Source organism: Branchiostoma belcheri, unplaced genomic scaffold (assembly GCF_001625305.1).
Source record: "Branchiostoma belcheri isolate BF01 breed outbred unplaced genomic scaffold, Haploidv18h27 scaffold9, whole genome shotgun sequence".
In the NCBI taxonomy this organism is placed as follows: Eukaryota; Metazoa; Chordata; class Leptocardii; order Amphioxiformes; family Branchiostomatidae; genus Branchiostoma; species Branchiostoma belcheri.
In genome coordinates, this window is record NW_017804575.1 from 1,718,419 (window position 1) to 1,737,719 (window position 19,301).

The following is a 19,301-nucleotide window of genomic DNA, read 5'->3' on the forward strand; positions in this document are numbered from 1 at the left end:
CAAGCGAAAACTGCACGAAAACAACATTTTCTCGCATGACAAGCCCCCGAGGTAACTCCCAAAAAGCGTCGGAAAGTTCCGGAAGCGAGTTCGCGATGTTTTGGTCACATGACTATCAAGAAACCGGGGAACGAGAGGGAAGAGATCTCATGTCCAGTGTTGTAGTCGGGATCCGGAAGTTGGTGGGTAACGCGAAGTCGGCACTGCGCCGACACATAATTTTTCGGGCTTTAAAAACTGAAGTAAATCTAATTCTATCTCAAGAATTTCAAACAAGCAGTGCATCAAAGGTTTTTTATTATTTTATTCCATCAAAGCAATGTTGGAATTACAGTGTTTTGTACCTTTACCGTACTAATACTACAAAAATATTTAGGTGCACCGGTGCACCCACAGTCAAAAATTGGGTGCACCGATCCAGATTTGGGTGCACTAAGGTGCACATGCACCCATTATTTCGATCCCTGCATATACAGTGTATAATAGCAATGAATAATTGTGTATGATGAAATGCTGGTTAGTATGTTAGTAATTATTAGAAATGATGATGAATAAATTGTGAAAGCAGCATGCATGGCATGGAAGAAAAATGGTTAGTCAGGGGGATAAAATGACGAAGGCATGTTATGACATGGTAGGTAAAAACAAAAAAGTCATATTGCACGATACATGTACATGTAGCTTATCTTTGGACTGTCTAAAAGAATTCTTGGCTCACTTGCAAAATAACAAAACATTGAAGGTGTTAACATAAGCAACCATAATACACAATAGCTCATATCCCAGAGTTTGCAACGTCTAAATCTTTTTTCCACCTCTAAAGTGAGAAGCTATATTGTCATAATTATCACACTACAGTATGCATCCACATGATTCAAGTGTTTGTTCTAAAAACAGATTACTATTAGGCCGAGGAAAAAAAATGTTGTGTTTCCTGCTTCAGTAGACTTTGGCAATCTCTAGTGATCTAAGTTATGCAATTTAACAAAGTAAAACTTGTATGACGACAATTATTTTCAATGTCAGTGTTGGGAAACTGATTGTACAACATTTTATCACTCAGGTGTCAGATCATGGAGTTAGAAAAGGTCAATCAGCTTGAAAAATGCATATACCTTGCAGGGATCCTCCCAAAAAAAGTCTAGGGTCGGCAGGTTTTTCTAGAGTCGGTCAGGAAACAGGAAACACAACTTTTTTTCCCCAAGGCCTTAGAAGAAGGATGTCTAACCTCGTGGATGCGCCCTGTAGGCTATCCTTAAGGCAGCAGGGTCTGTGTGGATGCCATCAGCGATCATACCGTAGAACAGGGTCACACCTTTGGGGATCTTGTGGCTCGTCAGCAGCCCAACAATCCCTGGGTCTCTGTGGTGGAACTGTGGATACAAACAGTCATTCATTACTTTGTTTCACTTGACACTGCAAGGATTTTGGACACTGAACAAGACTATTTCCTGAGAGTTGTGAAGGAGGCTATATACATCAGGGCCTATCACCCTTCACTGAACCGCGACGGGGGCCGACATCGTCTACCAGATACCTTTGACCCATTGTTGACATCACACTTCAAAGAAGCCACGTGACAAGCCTCACTGGGTCAGTCTACTGAGGAAGACCAGAGTGATGGTTGAAAGCTCAAGGTGAGAGAGCATTTTGTGTTGGATCCAAATTTCTAACTCAAAACATGTAACTACCAACACAGATGAACTTTCATGATAGCATTTTATCTCTCGGCTTCATCACCAAGCAGGGCTCAAAATTCACTTTTGGGAATAGGTGCACTTCTGCCAATGATGTGCTAATTTTTATCCTTCCTGCCCCCACTCTTTTTACCAACCATCTTGATGTATATAAACCTGTACTTACAGGGCCCATGGCATTGAACAGGTGGGTAATACAGGTGGCACCGGCCTTCACAGCTGCCTCTGCCTGGGACAGGTTAGCTGAGGAATGGCCTGTAGGAACATGCAACAAAATACTTCATCAAGGGAACTGCAACTTCTGAATACCAAATTCAACATAGTGCCAATCTCTCAGTCATGACACTGGCTGTGGGGGTCTCTGCCAGTGGTCAGATAATCACATGATAATGCAGTGCAGTGCTGCGCTGTGCTATGTTGTGCTGTAGCCTGTGCTTTGTTGTGTTGTACTGTGTTGTGCTGTACTGTGTTGTGCTGTACTGTGTTGTGCTGTGTTCTATTGTGTTGTGCTATGTTGTACTATGTTGTGCTGTACTGTGTTGTACCATGTTGTGCTGTGTTCTATTATATTGTGCTATACTGTGTTCTATTGTGTTATGCTATGATGTACTGTGTTGTGCTGTACTGTGTTGTGCTATGTTGTACTGTGTTGTGCTATGCTTATACTGTGTTGTGCTATGTTGTGCTGTACTGTATTGTGCTATGTTTATACTGTGTTGTGCTATGTTTTGCTGTACTGTGTTGTGCTGTGCTGTGTTGTGCTATGTTGTGCTGTGCTGTAATTTGCCATGCTGTATTTTTGCCGTGCTGTGTTGCATTGTGCTGTGCAGGACTCAGTGTTGTTCTGTGCTGTGTTGTGCTGTTGTGTACTGTTATACTGAAGAATCTCACTATTGCCCCAACAAACACAGAGTTACTAAAAGCATGATTTACCCAGGCTACTCCACAGAATACACACCTACGGAAACTCTGATGTTCCTTTTGACCATCTGCTTGATGACATCAGACGAATTCTCCAGCTCAGGTGCCACAGTGAAGAGCTTGACGCCCTCCAGGGTACTGTAAGTGTCCAACACGTCATCCCAGCCCTGATGGAACTTCTTAAGGTACCTCTCTGGATGTGCTCCTTTCTTGTCTTTACTGATGAAGGGCCCCTCAATATGTATTCCTGTATCAGTGGTAGAAATAGATTTTTTTCAATGTTCTGCAATATTGCAGAATGTCACAATGTTGTTCTGCAATTTGGAAATACTTTCTGCAAATATACACTTTTAAGCCCTGACTCAAACCCATACAAAATTTCATGTTGGCAAACATTTTACATGCAATTTGAAAAATAAATGTATAACTAGTACATGTATATCATAAAGTCAGTACGTCGGTGAAGGTTAGACATTCAGGTAATAAGATACACCAAAAAGCAGTTACTCAAGCAACTGGATATGAATAGTCAGACGTTTCAGGTAGCATCCTGGATGAAATGTCTGACTGTTTCCAAAATCATATCCAGTTGCTTGAGTAACTGCTTTTTGGCATAAAGTTAGTAGTAAGCACAAAAGCTTCTAAACAGTATTATTATATAGAAATAATTGAACACCTATCCTGATTTTTTTTCAGTCTGCAAAATTGCAGGTTGCCAAATTTTTCTTCTAGAACATTGAAAATTTCTCTGCAACATGCAGACTGCAGATGGGTATTTCTAACATTAACAACAACTGTCATTAAATTCAGACACTTTATATCAAAATAAGTATTGGTAAAATAATGCTATCTAATTGCAAAGCTTACTCATTTTTATTGCTATCATAAAACTTACCCAATACTCCAGCTCCCTCTGAGCTTCCATCTCTCAACTTTATCCTTGGAAGAATCTGAAAATAAATGGTAAACTTTAAACATAAATTTATCTAAGCTGTGCCTTGTCTTTCTACCAATTTATGACAGTCTGTTACTACAACACTGCTGAATAATTACTAGTATGGTGGGCTTGTAATCTACCAAACTAATTTTTCTTTTTTTTATATTTCAGTCCATACCAAAGGTGGATGAAATATATTGTTTTCCCTCATGTTTATTCTTCTCCTCCTTCTGCCATTTCGTTAAATGGATTCAATTTCTTCATCTTTTGGCCAAATGACATGAAATTTGGTAGAAGGTAGAGTGTCCACAACAAGACATGTTCGCTTTTTTTTGGATACAGGCTTTTAGAATTGTTTTTTTTATTTATTTATTTATTTATTTATCTACCGAGCTAAATGTACAAGTAGCCAGTTGAATTATTTGTTTTACCTGTTTATAAATTTCAGGAGGTGAAGTGACTATAGTTGGACAGAAAGACGTGCATCCATAGGCCAGGAGTCCCTTAGCGACTTTGGACAGTCCCTCTTCAATATTCTCCACGTCTGACGAAAAGTCAACCCCAAATCCACCTGGAAAGGAACACATGCCAAGTTTAATACTGGTAGATGATTGATATACGTTGTGTATACACATTTATGTCATACCTGGGCTTCGATTACGTTCGATACGGGTGTTCCGGCCCGTGTAATAACTAGCGGTACGGCCTGGGGGTTCTTAGCGCGTACAGCCCGGGCTTCCAAATATTCCATAGAACGATTCAAACACGTTTCGCCCTAACCACGTGCACCGCTTTCATTCAAAATTCGGATGTTGGAATTGATGTTGTTGCATTTTTTTGGTTTAGGGACACCAAATTTTCGCTCATTTCCAATTGAAAGGTGTGTTTTCTTGGATGGGTATGACATAAATAAAATACAACACAGTGTATTTTGCATTGTATAAGTGTAGGAGACACTTGGTTTGCTCAGACTTAGTTTGCTGCATGATATAATGACAGGTCTTATTCACAAGAACTCAACAAAACTAATTAAAGCAATTTTTATTTATGTTACAGATTATCAGAAAGCGATTACCATTGATTTGTACATCAATGTATCCTGGTGAGATGAGGAGGTTTTTACAGTCAATCCGCACATCTGCATATCCCTTCTCATCAAAGAACAGCTTCTCTGGGTTGAGAATCTTCCCATCTCTTATCCACAGGTCTTCCCTGAAACAATAAAAACAACACATATACTACTGTAAGTCTACAAATTTCCGCGGTATATTTAGATTCGCGGAATTCGCGGGGACCTTTGTACCGCGAATCTTTTTCCCCGCGGATATGTTTTGCGTAAGTGTGCCCCCCTCCCCACATGCATTCACGACGGCTCACGACGGACCTAGAGTTCAAGCGAAACACGCGATCCACAAATCACCGCAAATCAACTTTATTCTTGGCAAATGTACGTAGTTGAGTACTGTATCAAAATTATTAAAGTTAAACTGTTACTAGTATTATGAGAGACACCGAATCGCGATAGCACTGGCCGTGTCAACCTCGTACCACCGGACAAAAATATTCACCCGGCAGAGCGCCGGCCATGCGTGCGGGCGCTGAAATGCGGGCGCATCGGGGATATCTACAAATATTTTGACGAAAAATATAACTTTTGGTACCTGGGAAATGTTACTTGGTTCTCTTTTGCTGGACTTTTTTTTCTCATTTTGATGGGTAGAAACGCTAGCGTGGCGTAACTACAAGAAGACGACCTTGGGACATTTCCGCATTCATCGAACGCCAAAATCTCACCGAATACGCCATAAATTGCCATAGCAATACATGTCCTCCCGAAAGATTCTTTTCCTTATACATTTCTTCACTAGGTTATCGATGTGTAGTCGTGGAAAATAGCGTTTTAGCGCTTATTTCCGAACAAAGAAAATTGTTTACACGGGCGTCAGATCGATCGAACTTTACCGCCGGCACTGACGAAACAACCAATCAGAGACGCGTAGCGCGGACACGTGAGGCAAGATTTTGCGCCGCGTTTTAGGAGATAAATGCCGCGACACGAACTTTTTTAAAAAAAATATGCACTTTACAAGTTCTTTTTTGAATAGCCAAGGAGAAATCGCGAATCTAAAAATACCGCGGATTGTCCTTTTTCCCGAAACCGCGAACTTTAGGCCCCGCGAATCTAAAGAGACTTACAGTATAAGGTAACATTTGCAAGCAAATGCATAATGTTTACCTTCGCATATGGTTTGCTCTGTTAATTCTTACTCAAACACATTCATGGTGTCAGCAGTCTAAATCCTTCCTGCTATAAAATTGCAACATTATGTAACCCAACACCAGTTACCATGGTGACAGACGTCTGGTTCAGGTCATTGACCTTATTTGTTTGGAGAAGAAGAAGAAGAGGACAAAACTGAGCAAAAACAATATGTTTTCCTTCAGTCAACGTAATAACAATTAACACACATAATTAAACAAGAAATCTGGCTTGAACACCCTATCAATCAAATGTCAAAATCACCTCCCAGCCACCATGCAACTGAAGCTACAGATGCTATAGTATTAGGATAAGCAGAGACACAAATCCACAACTCATCGATCAGGCACCCAAAACAATACTTCTGTACTTCCAATTGGAAATACATCGTCATGTACCAACAAAAAGAGGAATAGCAAAAGCAATTGGTGTGCTTCTTTGAATCATAATGACTGAATCATAAGTTATAACAGATACTTTCATTTTCATATAAGATCTACACTGTTGATCATACACAGTATGACTATGAGTATATGAATAATTGAATGTTCATATAATGGTACAGAAAATAATTGTATTGAATTTCTTACCTTTGAAGTTTCCCATCCTTGAGAATACGACAGTTGTAAAACTGGTAGATGGTTGAAGTAGACCGGTTGGAAGGCATCTCTAGGTATCCATACACCTGTAAATCACAAATCTAACGATTTACTTATGATTTAGTTTTCAAAACTTTTCATACATATCTGGCCTGACACCTGATAATGTGGTTTCAACTCAGCATGTAGATAAGTGACTAGAATATTGACTTTGAAAAATTGGGTTTGGGTTTCCAAGCCCTAAAAACTGCACTGGATGCCTTTTATATAAAAAAAACAAACAAACAATCTCTCCACAACACACTGTCACACCCACCGTAGCACTCCAAGGCCCTCTGCCCTTCACGGCTCTCCCCCTGTCGTCTGGACATTTCCGTTTTAAAGACGATGAGGATTTTTGTCGCGACATATTTTCATCAACAGCTGATCCACAGTTGACATATGACTATCACGAGTTTTGGAGTAGTAGTTAACGCAAGTTTTGCCGGTTAAAATCTAGCAACAAACGGCCGTTTCTCTGCCACGTCCCAAGTCAACTCAAGAAGCAAGCTGTAAATCGATTGCCTTAGACATTATCGATCTATAAGTTACTTATAAACTCACCTTTGACCAGTAAACAAGGTAACTTTGCAGAAGAGCTCGATTTTTTAGTCACTGGAGGCAGCCATGTTGGATTTACACTGCATGACGGGACCGTTTTCTTAAAAGAATTCTGATTGGTTGAAATTCGGCAAGAACTTTCTTCTTGAGAAATGTAGCCAATCATAGCGCTTGTCTCATAGCCACCCACCCACGCATGCTCATAAGTTATTTACGCGGAAACGTTCTTGCAGGAGTTGATCGCAGATTTTGTACCGACTTGTACCGCAGAAGTTTGGTTTGGAAACAGATCGTCATGGTCAACATAGGCCGGCTGTATTCCCGCATCCGCTTCCCGCTACTCTTCACCCTCTCTCTTGGATCTGGGTATCTTTTCTACAGGTAAAGTGTCGACCTCCTGAGCTGAGATCTTGAAGTTGAGTCCGGAAATATAGAAAAGGGGCTTGGTTGAGTTCAACCAGTACTTGAGCTCAATAAATTTTAGAGTAGAGTGCTGAGCAGAGAATAAAAGAAGTTCAGGTGTTTGCGTGGTTCGGAGAGGTAAAACTAAATGATAATTCACAAGAGTTTTGCAATAGTTTTTATGTAATTCGCATACTTCTACCACGGAGTTAAAAATTTTAACTCCATGCTTTTACACTGAAGGAAGTTCCAAAAACGTGGCAAAATTATGTCGAAAATATGATAATTTGTTGTTGTTGTTGTTTAACGTCTAATATATATCGCTAGACGTGGTCTGTTGGTGCTGGTTTACGCTCAAAGTTCAGTTCAAAGTCTCTCCTGATGACTTGTGTTGTGATGGTGGAAGTGTTTCTAGGAGGCGCTTCTAGGAGAGCACGTCGAATCGGAAAATAATTTTATGCACCCCCACTGTGAGAAAGTTACGCTCCCCTTTTTCCCGCCCCCCAACGCCGCGACCTTTGCTCCCAGACATCATGATGTAATCACAATAATTTATGTTAACCAGAGCGGCAAAGATGTGACAACAACTAAGCGTTTGTATAGTCCCACCCACTGTGCCGGCCGCCAGAACAATACGCAGTCAGGTAATCTTGAAATAGGTCAGAAACTTTTGAACAATTGTGGGGGCCCGCATGTCCTTTTCTGTAGAGCATAATGGGCCGTTTGAATTCTACGTAGAGCGTAGATGGACCGCTCTAATTCAACGTAGAGCGTAATTGGCGCATTTTGCGTAGAGCGTATTAGCTGTTTTAACTCTAAGGCCCGATTTAGACTAGAAACGGTATACCGTTTCGAAACGGTACGAAACGTTTCGCCACAGAAAACGGTTCGTCTTTAGACACAGAGGCGGAAGCGTTTCGGGCCGCCCGTGGCGCAGGATGTTTCTGACCCACAGTGACCTATGATGACCTCCCCAAACCACTTCTACGGTTTGCCTCATTGGCCTTATGATACTTGTGTTTCAGGGCCTTGAACTTCGCCCGAACCTGCTTTGGGGTGCGTAAATACCCCTCAGCCGCCAGCCCGTCCACAAGCATCTGTATGCCCTTTCTATTACGCGAGGTCTCCAAGCGGGATTGTATAGTTTGATCGGCCCACAAGCTGATCAAGCAGCGGCTCTCTTCTTGGGTCCATACCCTCCCCTGGCCTTCTGCCATCCCCCCAGACATAAAGGATGACGAAAATTTGAGAAATACATGATATAAAATGGCGAAAATGGACACAATCGAATATGGCGCGAATCTACCAGAAAATGGACGCGCGTGGGCTTATTAGCATGTGATTAGCATATGACACGTGACCTGGTTTACCGTTTCAAGAAACCCTTTGACTTTAGACCTAGCAAAAAGCGTTTCGGGCCCCCCGCTGAAGGGTTCTGAAACGGTCGAAAACCACGATGGAGGTGGTTTTCAGAAACGGTCCGCGAAAACCCATAACAAACCGTTTTTTCCTCTTTAGACCGGGAACGGTTAACCGTTCCGAAACGTTTCCCTGGCCAAAACCCCTTAAGCGTTTCTAGTCTAAATCGGGCCTAAATAATGCGTTGGAGCCACTTGGAATTTATCTCTTTAAAGCGTAATCGAGAGGTTTCCGAATTCAGCGTGGAGCGTTGTGGGGACCCCCCCATGCAGGCCCTCAATTGTGTGCCGCACCTGATGCCAGGATGAACCATACTTCCGGGTTAAATATAGAACAGGTGTGATGCACTGATATATCAGGTGTTGAACTTTCAAGTTTGTTGTTCAGTGAGTAAGTTAAAGGGTCACTTGAGTTAGACCAAAACCTTCTTGTTTAGACTGACGACGGTATATTTTAGTTGCACGACAATTGTTGTGAGTGACAGCTTTCTTTAGACACACGGCAGGGCTTGAAATACCCATGTGCAATATGCAAAATGCACATGATTTTCAAGATTTGCTCTTAAAAAATGGTTACGTTGCAGGCAAAAATGCAAAGATTAACCATATGTTATTTTTACAAGCAGTATTTTACTTAAAATTAACATATCGTGCACAATAATCAAGGGAAACAAATATGCAAAATAGAAATAATTTATTGCTCTCAGACTGTTGGTAAATTTTCTTTATTTTCCTATTTGATGGAAAAAAAATGTCAGCCTAAAGACAGCCTTCTTGGCACATTATTATAATAATAATAATGTGATGTTGCATGCTGTTTTGTTACAAGGTGGTTTGGAGTATAATAATAGATTGCAAGCCTCCTTGGCTAAGTCTGCATGGTAAGGCCATGTTGATTTGATTATGTGGATGACATCCGTGCGCACATGAATTTTCGTCCATTTAAAAAAAAAAGAAAGTTTTCAACCCATACCGTAAATCGCTCAAAACAGTTGCAAAATTAGCAAATCTATACCGTAAGTTGCAAAAAAAAAAATATTGGATTGGAAAATGATACTAATGTCGTAGAATGCCAAAATCAAACGAAAAAGACGAAAATGTAAAGAAATTGATTTGAAGAGTAGATTATTCGCCATTCCATACTCTGTGTCATCTGTTCAACCTTCGTGACCACGTAGATTTCATAATGAAAGCAACTTTTTTTGCCTAACTTTTTTTTATTCGCACGCTCGCATCAGTTTTGGGCTTCCCAGAGGATGTTATCCATATAATCAAATCAACATGGCCTAACATGTAAACATGGCAACTGCATCAAGGCCATGTTTACTTCGAATGCCTGCTGAGAAAAAATAATGTTTTGTGGATCCATGAGTTGGGAGAAAAGACAACAATCCCAAAGTAGATAAATAAGACCTCCTTGAACAATGTCATCAAGTCCATGGAGATACACTCTTAACAAATACAGACCCTGTAACTTGACCCTTAAGATCATCATGGATCACTGGACATACCTGTGCCATTGTGTCATAGTGGCGCAGGTATCTATGAATGGTGTACCTGTTCTGTAGGTTGAAAAAACACTTTATATTATACATGGGGTGTTGGAAATTTTTTTTCTCCTTGGTATACAGATTTGCAAATCCAAATTTTCTTGGTTTCACTTCAGCTGCCATGTGGAATTTAGAATATTGTAAATATTATAATATTAATATTGATATATTGTAATAATATGTGATATTATTACTAAATAGTTTATTTATTACCTACGCCAAGAAGGTTATGTTTTCAGTAGTGTTTGTCCGTTCAGACTAGGTTTTTCAGCAGAAAAACCCTTACCAAACTACCTCGCGAGGTGGTTTTTAAAAAATTGGATTTAAACCCTTAAAAACAACCGTTTAATTTGCGTTCACACTAGGCTAAATAAAAAACGCTTTTTGAAAAACCGGTTGAAACCGGTAAATATATTCTGGTATGAACGGGGTCTAGACTCTACCAGACCAACTACGTTGGCTATATATATATAGGAGACTATTTCCCAGGGGAGTTTGGCCGCCTTAAGGGTTTGACTTCGGAGGCAAAGATATTACCCATCTTCCGCGGTCGGACTCCCCTGGCCAATTTTACTCTCCTTTTTGCCAAATTCTATGATCCATAGTCCCATAGAAAGGGGAGTGGAGGCTTAGTGGAGAGAAGTGTTGCTTTTTTATGTTTTATTTTGCATTTGTATGTTTTTATGAGGTGGGCGGGGCTATATATATATGGGATTGGTCTATTGTAAGAAGTGTCCTTGAGATATGCATTACTTGCAGTTATTTATATTATGACCCCCTATATATAATACTAATAGTACTAATAGTGAGTGAGTGAGTAGGTAAACAGTGTTACGTACAATAAGGATTAACTGAACAAAATTTGTGTATATATGTGTTAAATTATGCCTACCTAATCCCTGTGTTTCCATTTAGTCAAGATTAGTATATAATATATACTAATCTAGTATATTTAGTATATAATATTACTATAATATATATATAATAATACTAATCTTGACTAAATGGAAACACAGGGATTAGGTAGGCATATTTTAACACATACACAATATATATATATAGTACATACTTTGTATTAGTTTGCTGGAACTAGTTCCAGCCTTGTAAAAATGTTTAGGTTCAAGTGAAAATAAAAACTGAATGTATGGACCAGTTCTGGACTTACAAAAAAAATCATGTCACATTCCCCTTTTTCTTCTATTTTTCTAAAATCTTTAATGCTAAGAAATTAATGCGCTGCAAAATGAAGACAACATTATGCCATCGGGCATCCTCAAGTGTTGGCCTCTGTAAATTATGTGGCCACAGTTTTACCCAGACGTGCCCCGCAAACTGTATTTAACAACTTATCTTGCTTCTAAACCCTGTTAGTGCAGTGCTCGCTACAAAATCTTGTGGTAAAGATCCCCCATTTTCCACTGGGAAATGTTCACTGAGAAGTCCCTTCCATATTTTGGACCTGGACCTGAACATGGGTTTAGGTAGTACACTGTCACAGTACTTAGTCAATATACAGCAAAAGTCCCAAGGTATATTGCCCTGTTGTATTTAACCTAGCAGGCATTACGGGGTCCTATTTCATTCTGTGTGCTTGCCAGGTGTGGCAATGGAACAATGCACAGGTGAGAGGGTAAAGTTCAGGGTTGATGTATTAAGTTGCCTGGGGGTGTATGGTTACCTTTGTATTTGTTTGCACATGAAAGAAGTCTAGACACCCGGACCCAGCTCAGTTTACCAGCCTGTGGAAGAACAGTCAAGTTTTCCTGACTTGTGAGTGCAGTTTTATTTGTAGGAGAATGAAGTTTAACCTTCGTTTAGACTTGGCAGCAGTGAGCTACATAATGTTGATGTAAGTTGCCCTCAAAATGGGAGTAGTTCACCTGTGGGTAGACTTGTAGGAAAACCTGTTTGTCATGTATGCTGTGTTGATGTTAGCACACTCCCACATGCTCACACTATCTAGTTTCTCCCGCACAAGTCTTACTTGAGCTAAGTTGTAGGAGAATAGAATGGTGTTAGCCTTCGTTTAAACTGCAACAATGTTGATGTAAGTTGCCCCCAAAATGGGAGTAGTTCACCTGTGGGTAGACTTGTAGGAAAACCTGTTTGTCATGTATGCTGTGTTGATGTTAGCACACTCCCACATGCTCACACTATCCAGTTTCTCCAACACAAGTCATATTTGTAGGAGAATGGTGTTACTGTTAGCCTTCGTTTATATGCTGCAACAATGTCGATGTAAGTTGCCCCCAAAATGGGAGTAGTTCACCTGTGGGTAGACTTGTTGGAAAACCTGTTTGTCATGTATGCTGTGTTGATGTTAGCACACTCCCACATGCCCACACTATTCAGTGCACACAAGTCTTGGGTAAGATTAATATAATAATAGTATTAGGCATGACTTTGTGTGTGTAGAATTTTTCCAGTTTTATATATAATATTTTGTTACCACTAAGGCAAAGTTAAACTTAAAGACAGTTTGTTTTTTTAGAACTAGTGTAGGTAATAAGACATAACAGAAGGTTCCACCAGTGTACATGTGTTTTAATGCTGCTTGGGGGTAAAAATTATTGGGGTAAAAAAATTGGCATACTTTCTCATATGTTAAACATGTTTTGAATGTTGCAGCCATATGCTAGACCACCAGCTACCATGCCCTTTGTAAATATACAGTAATGTAAATGTTTACCATAGAAAGGGTTAGCTGTTTGCGGTTGGTTGGTAATTCTGTTAATGTGACTGTGTGAGCAAGGTGTGCTTAAGACAGGTGGGCTGGCAGAAGCTGATGGTAAGATATAATCTTTTAAAGGGTTAGGCTCCTCCAAGTTAAGATTATACTTCTCCAGATTTAAGTCACTGTCTGCACACGTAAGAATTGCACCAAAAGGTCTAGAAACAAGAAAGTGTCATTGAGCCTTACACTTAATGATTCTAAACATGCTACAAATGTATTTTGTAGTGGCAACTTGGCTTCTGTGTCAAACTTAGAAGTTTATATTGTTTTGGAGGCCTTTACTGTGTATAGACTGTGCTCTTTAGGGCTTGAAATTCATTTTTGGGAATAGGTGCACTGGTGCACCCAATCTGAAAAATTGGGTGCACAAAAAATATTTTAGGTGCACTATATATATATAATTATATAAGATTATTAAAGTAGTAGAATGTCAACAAAAATTATGTTTCATTCCAAGAAAAGCACTTTGACAATGATTGTATCATTTTTTCTGACACTTAGATGTTAAGAATATGCTGTAACTAGAGGTCGGAGATCTCATGTCTTCGTCAGAGGTACATCGTTCTAGAGAAATTAACATGCGTATTCTTCACTCTTTTTAATAATCAATTTGGTCTAAAGAACAAAAGAATCTCTGTACTATTTTTATGGTACAGAACACCATGAAACGGTTTGCCGCAGATTATACAGATGCGTCGTCACCCGTGTTAGCCCCCCCCCCCCCCACGTTATTTGAGTTTGGACTGTTACCAAGTTACTGGGGGAAAAAAACGTTCAAGAAATTCTTACTGTGTTGAAAGTGTCACGACAGCGCCGCAAAATATAATAAGAGAAGATGTTATAAAGGAAAGAATCAGAACAGGGTGACTACTGCTGTTTTGTTAATTTGTCTTGATGACAAATAGAAGACTTGTTTCTTGTGTTCTTTGTGTCCTAACATTTGTACTTCTACAGTTAGTATATTCCAAATCTAGGCATCTCGTTTTTCGGCCCTTCGTGTTTTTATTGCGCGCTTGCCTTAAATTTAAGGTAATTAGATTTAAGGTCTCCAGTGGACGTCATCCATAGCAATTACTTGGTGTGGCCGTAGAAAATAACCTGACATATGTCCAACCTATCCTCCCCCTGCTGAAGTTATAGTACAATCCCTCAATGTAACGTCATTTGATCCCATCCCATTATGGGGTTCCCCCGGCTATATCCAGCTGTCGGCTGTCTCCAAGCAGATGTAGGTGGGGGATTTCTAAACACAAAAGGTCCTATTACGGGGACATAACGACCTCCACGACTCTCATCTTTGAACTCAATCTTGGAGACCACGACAGTAATATGCCTATCAAATTTCATTAACTTCCATCCACACATACAAAAGTTATCCTGCTCACAAGAAAAATTAACAAAATGCCCCCTGTAGTCACAACAAAACCCCCCACGAAGCTCAGTAACGAACTTAACCTTGTTCCCGACAATAGTAAGCACCACACCAAGAATTATAATCAACATTTTACAAATACTTGAGTTATCTTGCTAACAAGCCACAAACACAAAAGGTGCACTAACGTGACGCACGGACCCCCCACGAAGCCGAAACTTGTACTTGACTTCGGCCTCAACAGCGGTAATATGCCTGCCAAAAACCATGGACGTCGAATCATGCCTTCCAGAGTTATATCGCAAAATCCGCAGTTCCCCACACTCCGGCGAGACAATTTCATAGTCCTTCTGACGAAGACAACTACGTATACTATACATCCTTATATACGTTAAACCTAAGAAACCAGGGCACCCACAGAAAAAAATTGGGAGCACACTCAGGGCTCGAAATACTGGGTGCATGTGCACCTCAGTGCACCCAAAATTGGAGCTGTGCACCCAATTTGTTTCTGTGCACCCAAAATTTTTGTTGGCATTTTTGTACATATTAAATGTATAATAGTATACAGTATATAATTTTTGGCATCTAAGTGTCAGATAGAATAATAAAATCTTTGTTGTAGTACTTGCTTAAGACTTTGAAGTTAGCTCCCACTTCAGATTCAAGCTTTTAAGAGAAGCAGCAGTAAGATCTGTAATTAGTTATGTTTTGTACGGTGCACCCAAAAATTTTTGTGCACCTAATCTTTTAGGTTGGGTGCACCAGTGCACATATTTCCAAAAATGAATTTCAAGCCCTGACACTAATGTGCACATGCACCGAGTATTTCCAGCCCTGGCTCTTGTTCTCGAAGGTTCTATTCAAACATTGTACGGGTGATGCTTGACCTTATTTTCACCTGCTGTTAAAGATCCAAAGTCTATGTTTGTCTTAGTACACCTGCTAATGCCACAGGTTCACTGTAAATGTTAAACATTGATAGGCTCCTGCAATCACCTACTATTAAGTTTGGAGGCGGGTGTTATTTTTCAATAGATTATTTATGTATGAATACACTATCAGTAGCAATCTTTTGCAGAATATCAGTTTTGCAACATGATTTTAAAATACTACTAGTAGTAATACCATTGCATTCCCTATACTATTTTTAGGTATTTCAGTTCAGCATTTATATATATTTTTGGCATAAATATTGGGAGATTAGCACACCAAGCAAGGCAGGCAATTATTGAAAAGATATCAAATAACTGAAGATAATTTTTTTTCTCATCTCCCTGTGAATTATTTTTGTAATCTCACTTTTACAGGTAGATGATTTTTTGTTGTGCATGACTAGTGGATACTTTGATTTTGTTGATTTTTTTAAGTAGTTTTTTTTTTACGTATTTCCTAAAATTATTATCTAGAAAAATAAATGAGAAATAACACCATCTTGGCTTTAGTTCTTCTTTATCTGCTAAATCAAATAAAGTCATTACAGTAACCTAGGACTGAACACACCTGTTGTAGTATTAGAAGCAAAATACAGCCTCTATGTCTATATATGTTTTATGAAAAACAGTCTCTGTATTTTTTATGCTATTTATTTATCCAAGTAGGATCTGTGGTTTTGTCCCTGGCTTTGTATCTGTTTATGTGTGCATTACTATATGTCTATTGTATGTCTATTGTAGAAGGCCACTACGTCCTATTTTGGGATATGGATATCTTATGATAATAAAAAAAATGCACAGTAAGTATGCACAGATTATGTAGCATAGACTTAGATAAAGATCTCAGTTCTCTATATATACTAAATATAGCTATGAATGATATGGATGAAAGTGGACTTAAGAATAATGCCATTTTGCATGCGCAACAATTGTGTTTTGTAATTGATACCAGTATCACTACTATATGACTATACTCTATACATGTACCTACCCCCATGCATTCACTATACACATTTCACTGTCTTGCTGTAAGCAAATAATCAGCAACCATATATCTACAACATTTCAAGTGTATACAGTGTCTATTTTATATCTACATCCAACAACAAATGTCATATCACCTTTTGGAAGAAAGAATTCCTTATGCTTAGCTCTGTGACTAAGTAAAGGGGAGAATACAGTCTTATTTACTTAAGATTGGGTAGGCAAACAGAGGTGCATTGTTTAGCACCTACAAGGTCATAGCAGAGGTCATCGCTTAGCATGGGGACGCTTTGTTCACGAGCACATGGTAAGGTGTAGGTGTGGGTCTCAGAGCACGTCGGCAGAACGTAAGTTGCACCTGCTTGAAAACCGTAATGTATTGTGCATAGTACTGTGGAAGAACGTCTCATATAAGGTCGTATTCGCGTGTATAAGGTTAACACTCCGTCTGTAGTTTCCAAATGTTGTGTCGGAAAAGATGTCGTCTGCAGCTAGTGCTGCATACGAGTTTACTGGACTTGGATCCGGACTTGTAAGAATGCTATTGGTTCAAGTCCAAAAAAACCTAAAAGTCAAGAAACCGAGTCCGGACTTATTACCATTCTTTCCAAACCACCTAAAACCTTCCGTAGATTGCAAAATCTTTGCTGCAAAATGAAGAAAACATTGCCATCGGGCATCGTCAAGTACCGGCCTCCATGTTATGTGGCCAAAGCCAACATGCAATTTTGTATATGCCATGGGTTTACGTCCAGACCTACGAGTCCGGAACTGAACCTAATGGACTTGAATCCGGACCTGAACCTAAATGTGGGTTTAGGTATGCAGCACCAATGTTGACCAATTACCCAATGAAATCCTTAAAACATCAGGGTTTTGCTCAGGCACAGCACGTTTTGCCGACGTGCTGGATATCAGTTTCTACTAAGATCAATGAAATGAGACTCATGAAATATTCAGAACTTTGGCCTTGACTGTTTTATGGTCAGTACTTGTAACTTACCCATTACACAATGTCATGTATTATGTACATGTAGTCTTACTATTTTCTGACTGTACCGTATTATCTGTAATAAGTTACGTATATATATGTGTACAAACTTCTCTAACTTTTCATGATCCAAGCAGGTGTCGGAAGTTGGCCTCAAACTCGGGTGCATAATTTAATGCGGGCTGATACCCCGAAAAACTAGCTATATATAGAAATGGGTTGCAAAAGGCAGTCTAAAAGCCAGCTGCACAACACACATGTATTATATATGATTGTATATCATGCACTGTTTTTGAACCGTGTTTTGTTTGTGTTCCATTTTCAGGAATTTCTACACGTCCGTTATTGAGGAGAGTCGGCAGAAGGAACGCGCGAGGCAACACCAGCAAAATGTGCGCTTTCTGGAGTTGAGAGCCGAGGCAAGACAGGAGCAAGAAAGACGAAAGGCCGAAGCCAAGTAATGTGACCAAATCAGTTAACCATGAACACAGTTATGTAGTTTTGTTTCTTGTGGCAGACTTTTGCATGCATTTTTTTATTTTGTGTTACTTGTCAGATTCAAAGGAAAAAAAAAACTGTAGCCCGAGTGAACATTATAATTAGCTCACATCCTGGCTTCAATGCTTAACCTAATTTGAACAATCAGTTTTTGAACTAGAAGAAATGTCAGGCAACAGTAAAAGTGTGGTGAACATTCAGGCAGTGAACCTAAACCCCAGCGTTGTGCTCCGAAAGCTTTCAGATGTGGAAGTGCTGAAAAAGACGTCCCCGGCTAAATTTCTGAATACAGGAAAAGAGAGGGCATTAAGCATCAGCTCTGCTTCTGACAAAGACTTGCAAGTACGCAAAGAAGTACATTCAAAGAGTGATACTAGTAAGGAAAAACTGAAGAGCACTGAGGAAAATTCTAGTAAAGCAACAACACCCAGTACAGCAACACATGTTCCGCAAAAGAAAGTAGCAAAACCAGTCAATGAGGCAAAAGCACAGCTCAAACCAACAGAGAGTAGAGTAACCAAATTGAAGGAATTAAAACAAGTGATTGGTCAAGAAACTGCCGCAACCTCTCGTAGTACCGTAACTGAAGACCTTCTGACGCAAATCAGCTTGTCAGCTCCAGTCAGCGATGGGAAAAAAGTCGTCCAACCATCAACCTCATCTAAAGGAGTAGTAGATCTAGAAGCGAGTTCAAAGATGGCGTCCATGATGACAGAAAGTCGCAATCTGAGCGTGGTGGTACCGAAGTTACCAGTCCACATCAGTCCGCAAAAGTCTTACAATATCAACGACCCCAGCATCACCCCAAGCAAAGTCAAACCCCGGACCCCCACAGCGAAGGAAGCACTCGCTCGCAAGATGGTGAAGAAGGCAAAGAGTCGGGCAAACGGGAGGGGGGCAGCGGCGCTGAGTTTCAAGAGGCTCATTGGAGACGAGGGAAATCTGGACAATAGCAGCGACTTTGTGGAAACGGGTAAAACTTTCCAGCCCGCTGTAAGAAAGCTACGGAGTCGCACAGTGAAGAGAACTGCCAAAGAGAAAGTGGGAAAACCCACGAGTCCAGATGCAGCAGTCGCTAAAGAAAGGGGAACTGGTAAAACAAGCAGCATGGCAGCTGAGGTGGAAGGCAAGGAGGGAAGAACCTGCCTGACGTGCAAACAGACCATCTTTGGTTCACAAGAATCCGTCAAGGAACACATGAAGACCTGCCTGAGGCAGCGATTCATCTCAGACAAGCATCCTTCAAGGCAGACCCGTCTTAGACACATGCCTGAACCAGCAGAAGAAGACTCAATGGAATTAGGCAAGTAGTTCACATGATCTTATAGCCAATGAATGAAGCCGACATTTGAATCTTTTCACCTGTGGCATTGCCTTGTAAAGAATGTCGTATTTCATTGGTT

General features: G+C 40.1%; 2 protein-coding genes across 4 annotated transcripts in view; one reads left to right on the forward strand and one right to left on the reverse strand.

The window, feature by feature from the left end:
* Positions 1–7,117, reverse strand: part of LOC109487809 (N-acetylglucosamine-6-phosphate deacetylase-like) — an 11,395-nt gene extending 4,278 nt beyond the window's left edge. The window contains exons 1-8 of one of the 3 annotated variants that reach the window (XM_019791887.1): positions 7,018–7,117; positions 6,406–6,500; positions 4,631–4,767; positions 3,987–4,126; positions 3,514–3,568; positions 2,656–2,865; positions 1,864–1,952; positions 1,229–1,373 (exon numbers count right to left, since the gene is read on the reverse strand). In XM_019791887.1, the coding sequence (XP_019647446.1) occupies positions 1,229–1,373; positions 1,864–1,952; positions 2,656–2,865; positions 3,514–3,568; positions 3,987–4,126; positions 4,631–4,767; positions 6,406–6,482 (853 nt within the window). In that variant the 5' untranslated portion in view covers positions 6,483–6,500; positions 7,018–7,117. The other 2 variants (XM_019791885.1, XM_019791884.1) reach the window with 2 other exon arrangements.
* A 96-nt stretch (positions 7,118–7,213) lies between these two features.
* LOC109487823 overlaps positions 7,214–19,301 on the forward strand; it is a 35,558-nt gene continuing 23,470 nt past the window's right edge. The window contains exons 1-2 of the mRNA XM_019791908.1: positions 7,214–7,395; positions 17,726–19,201. Of these exons, the coding sequence (XP_019647467.1) occupies positions 18,064–19,201 (1,138 nt within the window). The 5' untranslated portion in view covers positions 7,214–7,395; positions 17,726–18,063. The remainder of the gene's footprint in view (positions 7,396–17,725; positions 19,202–19,301) is intronic.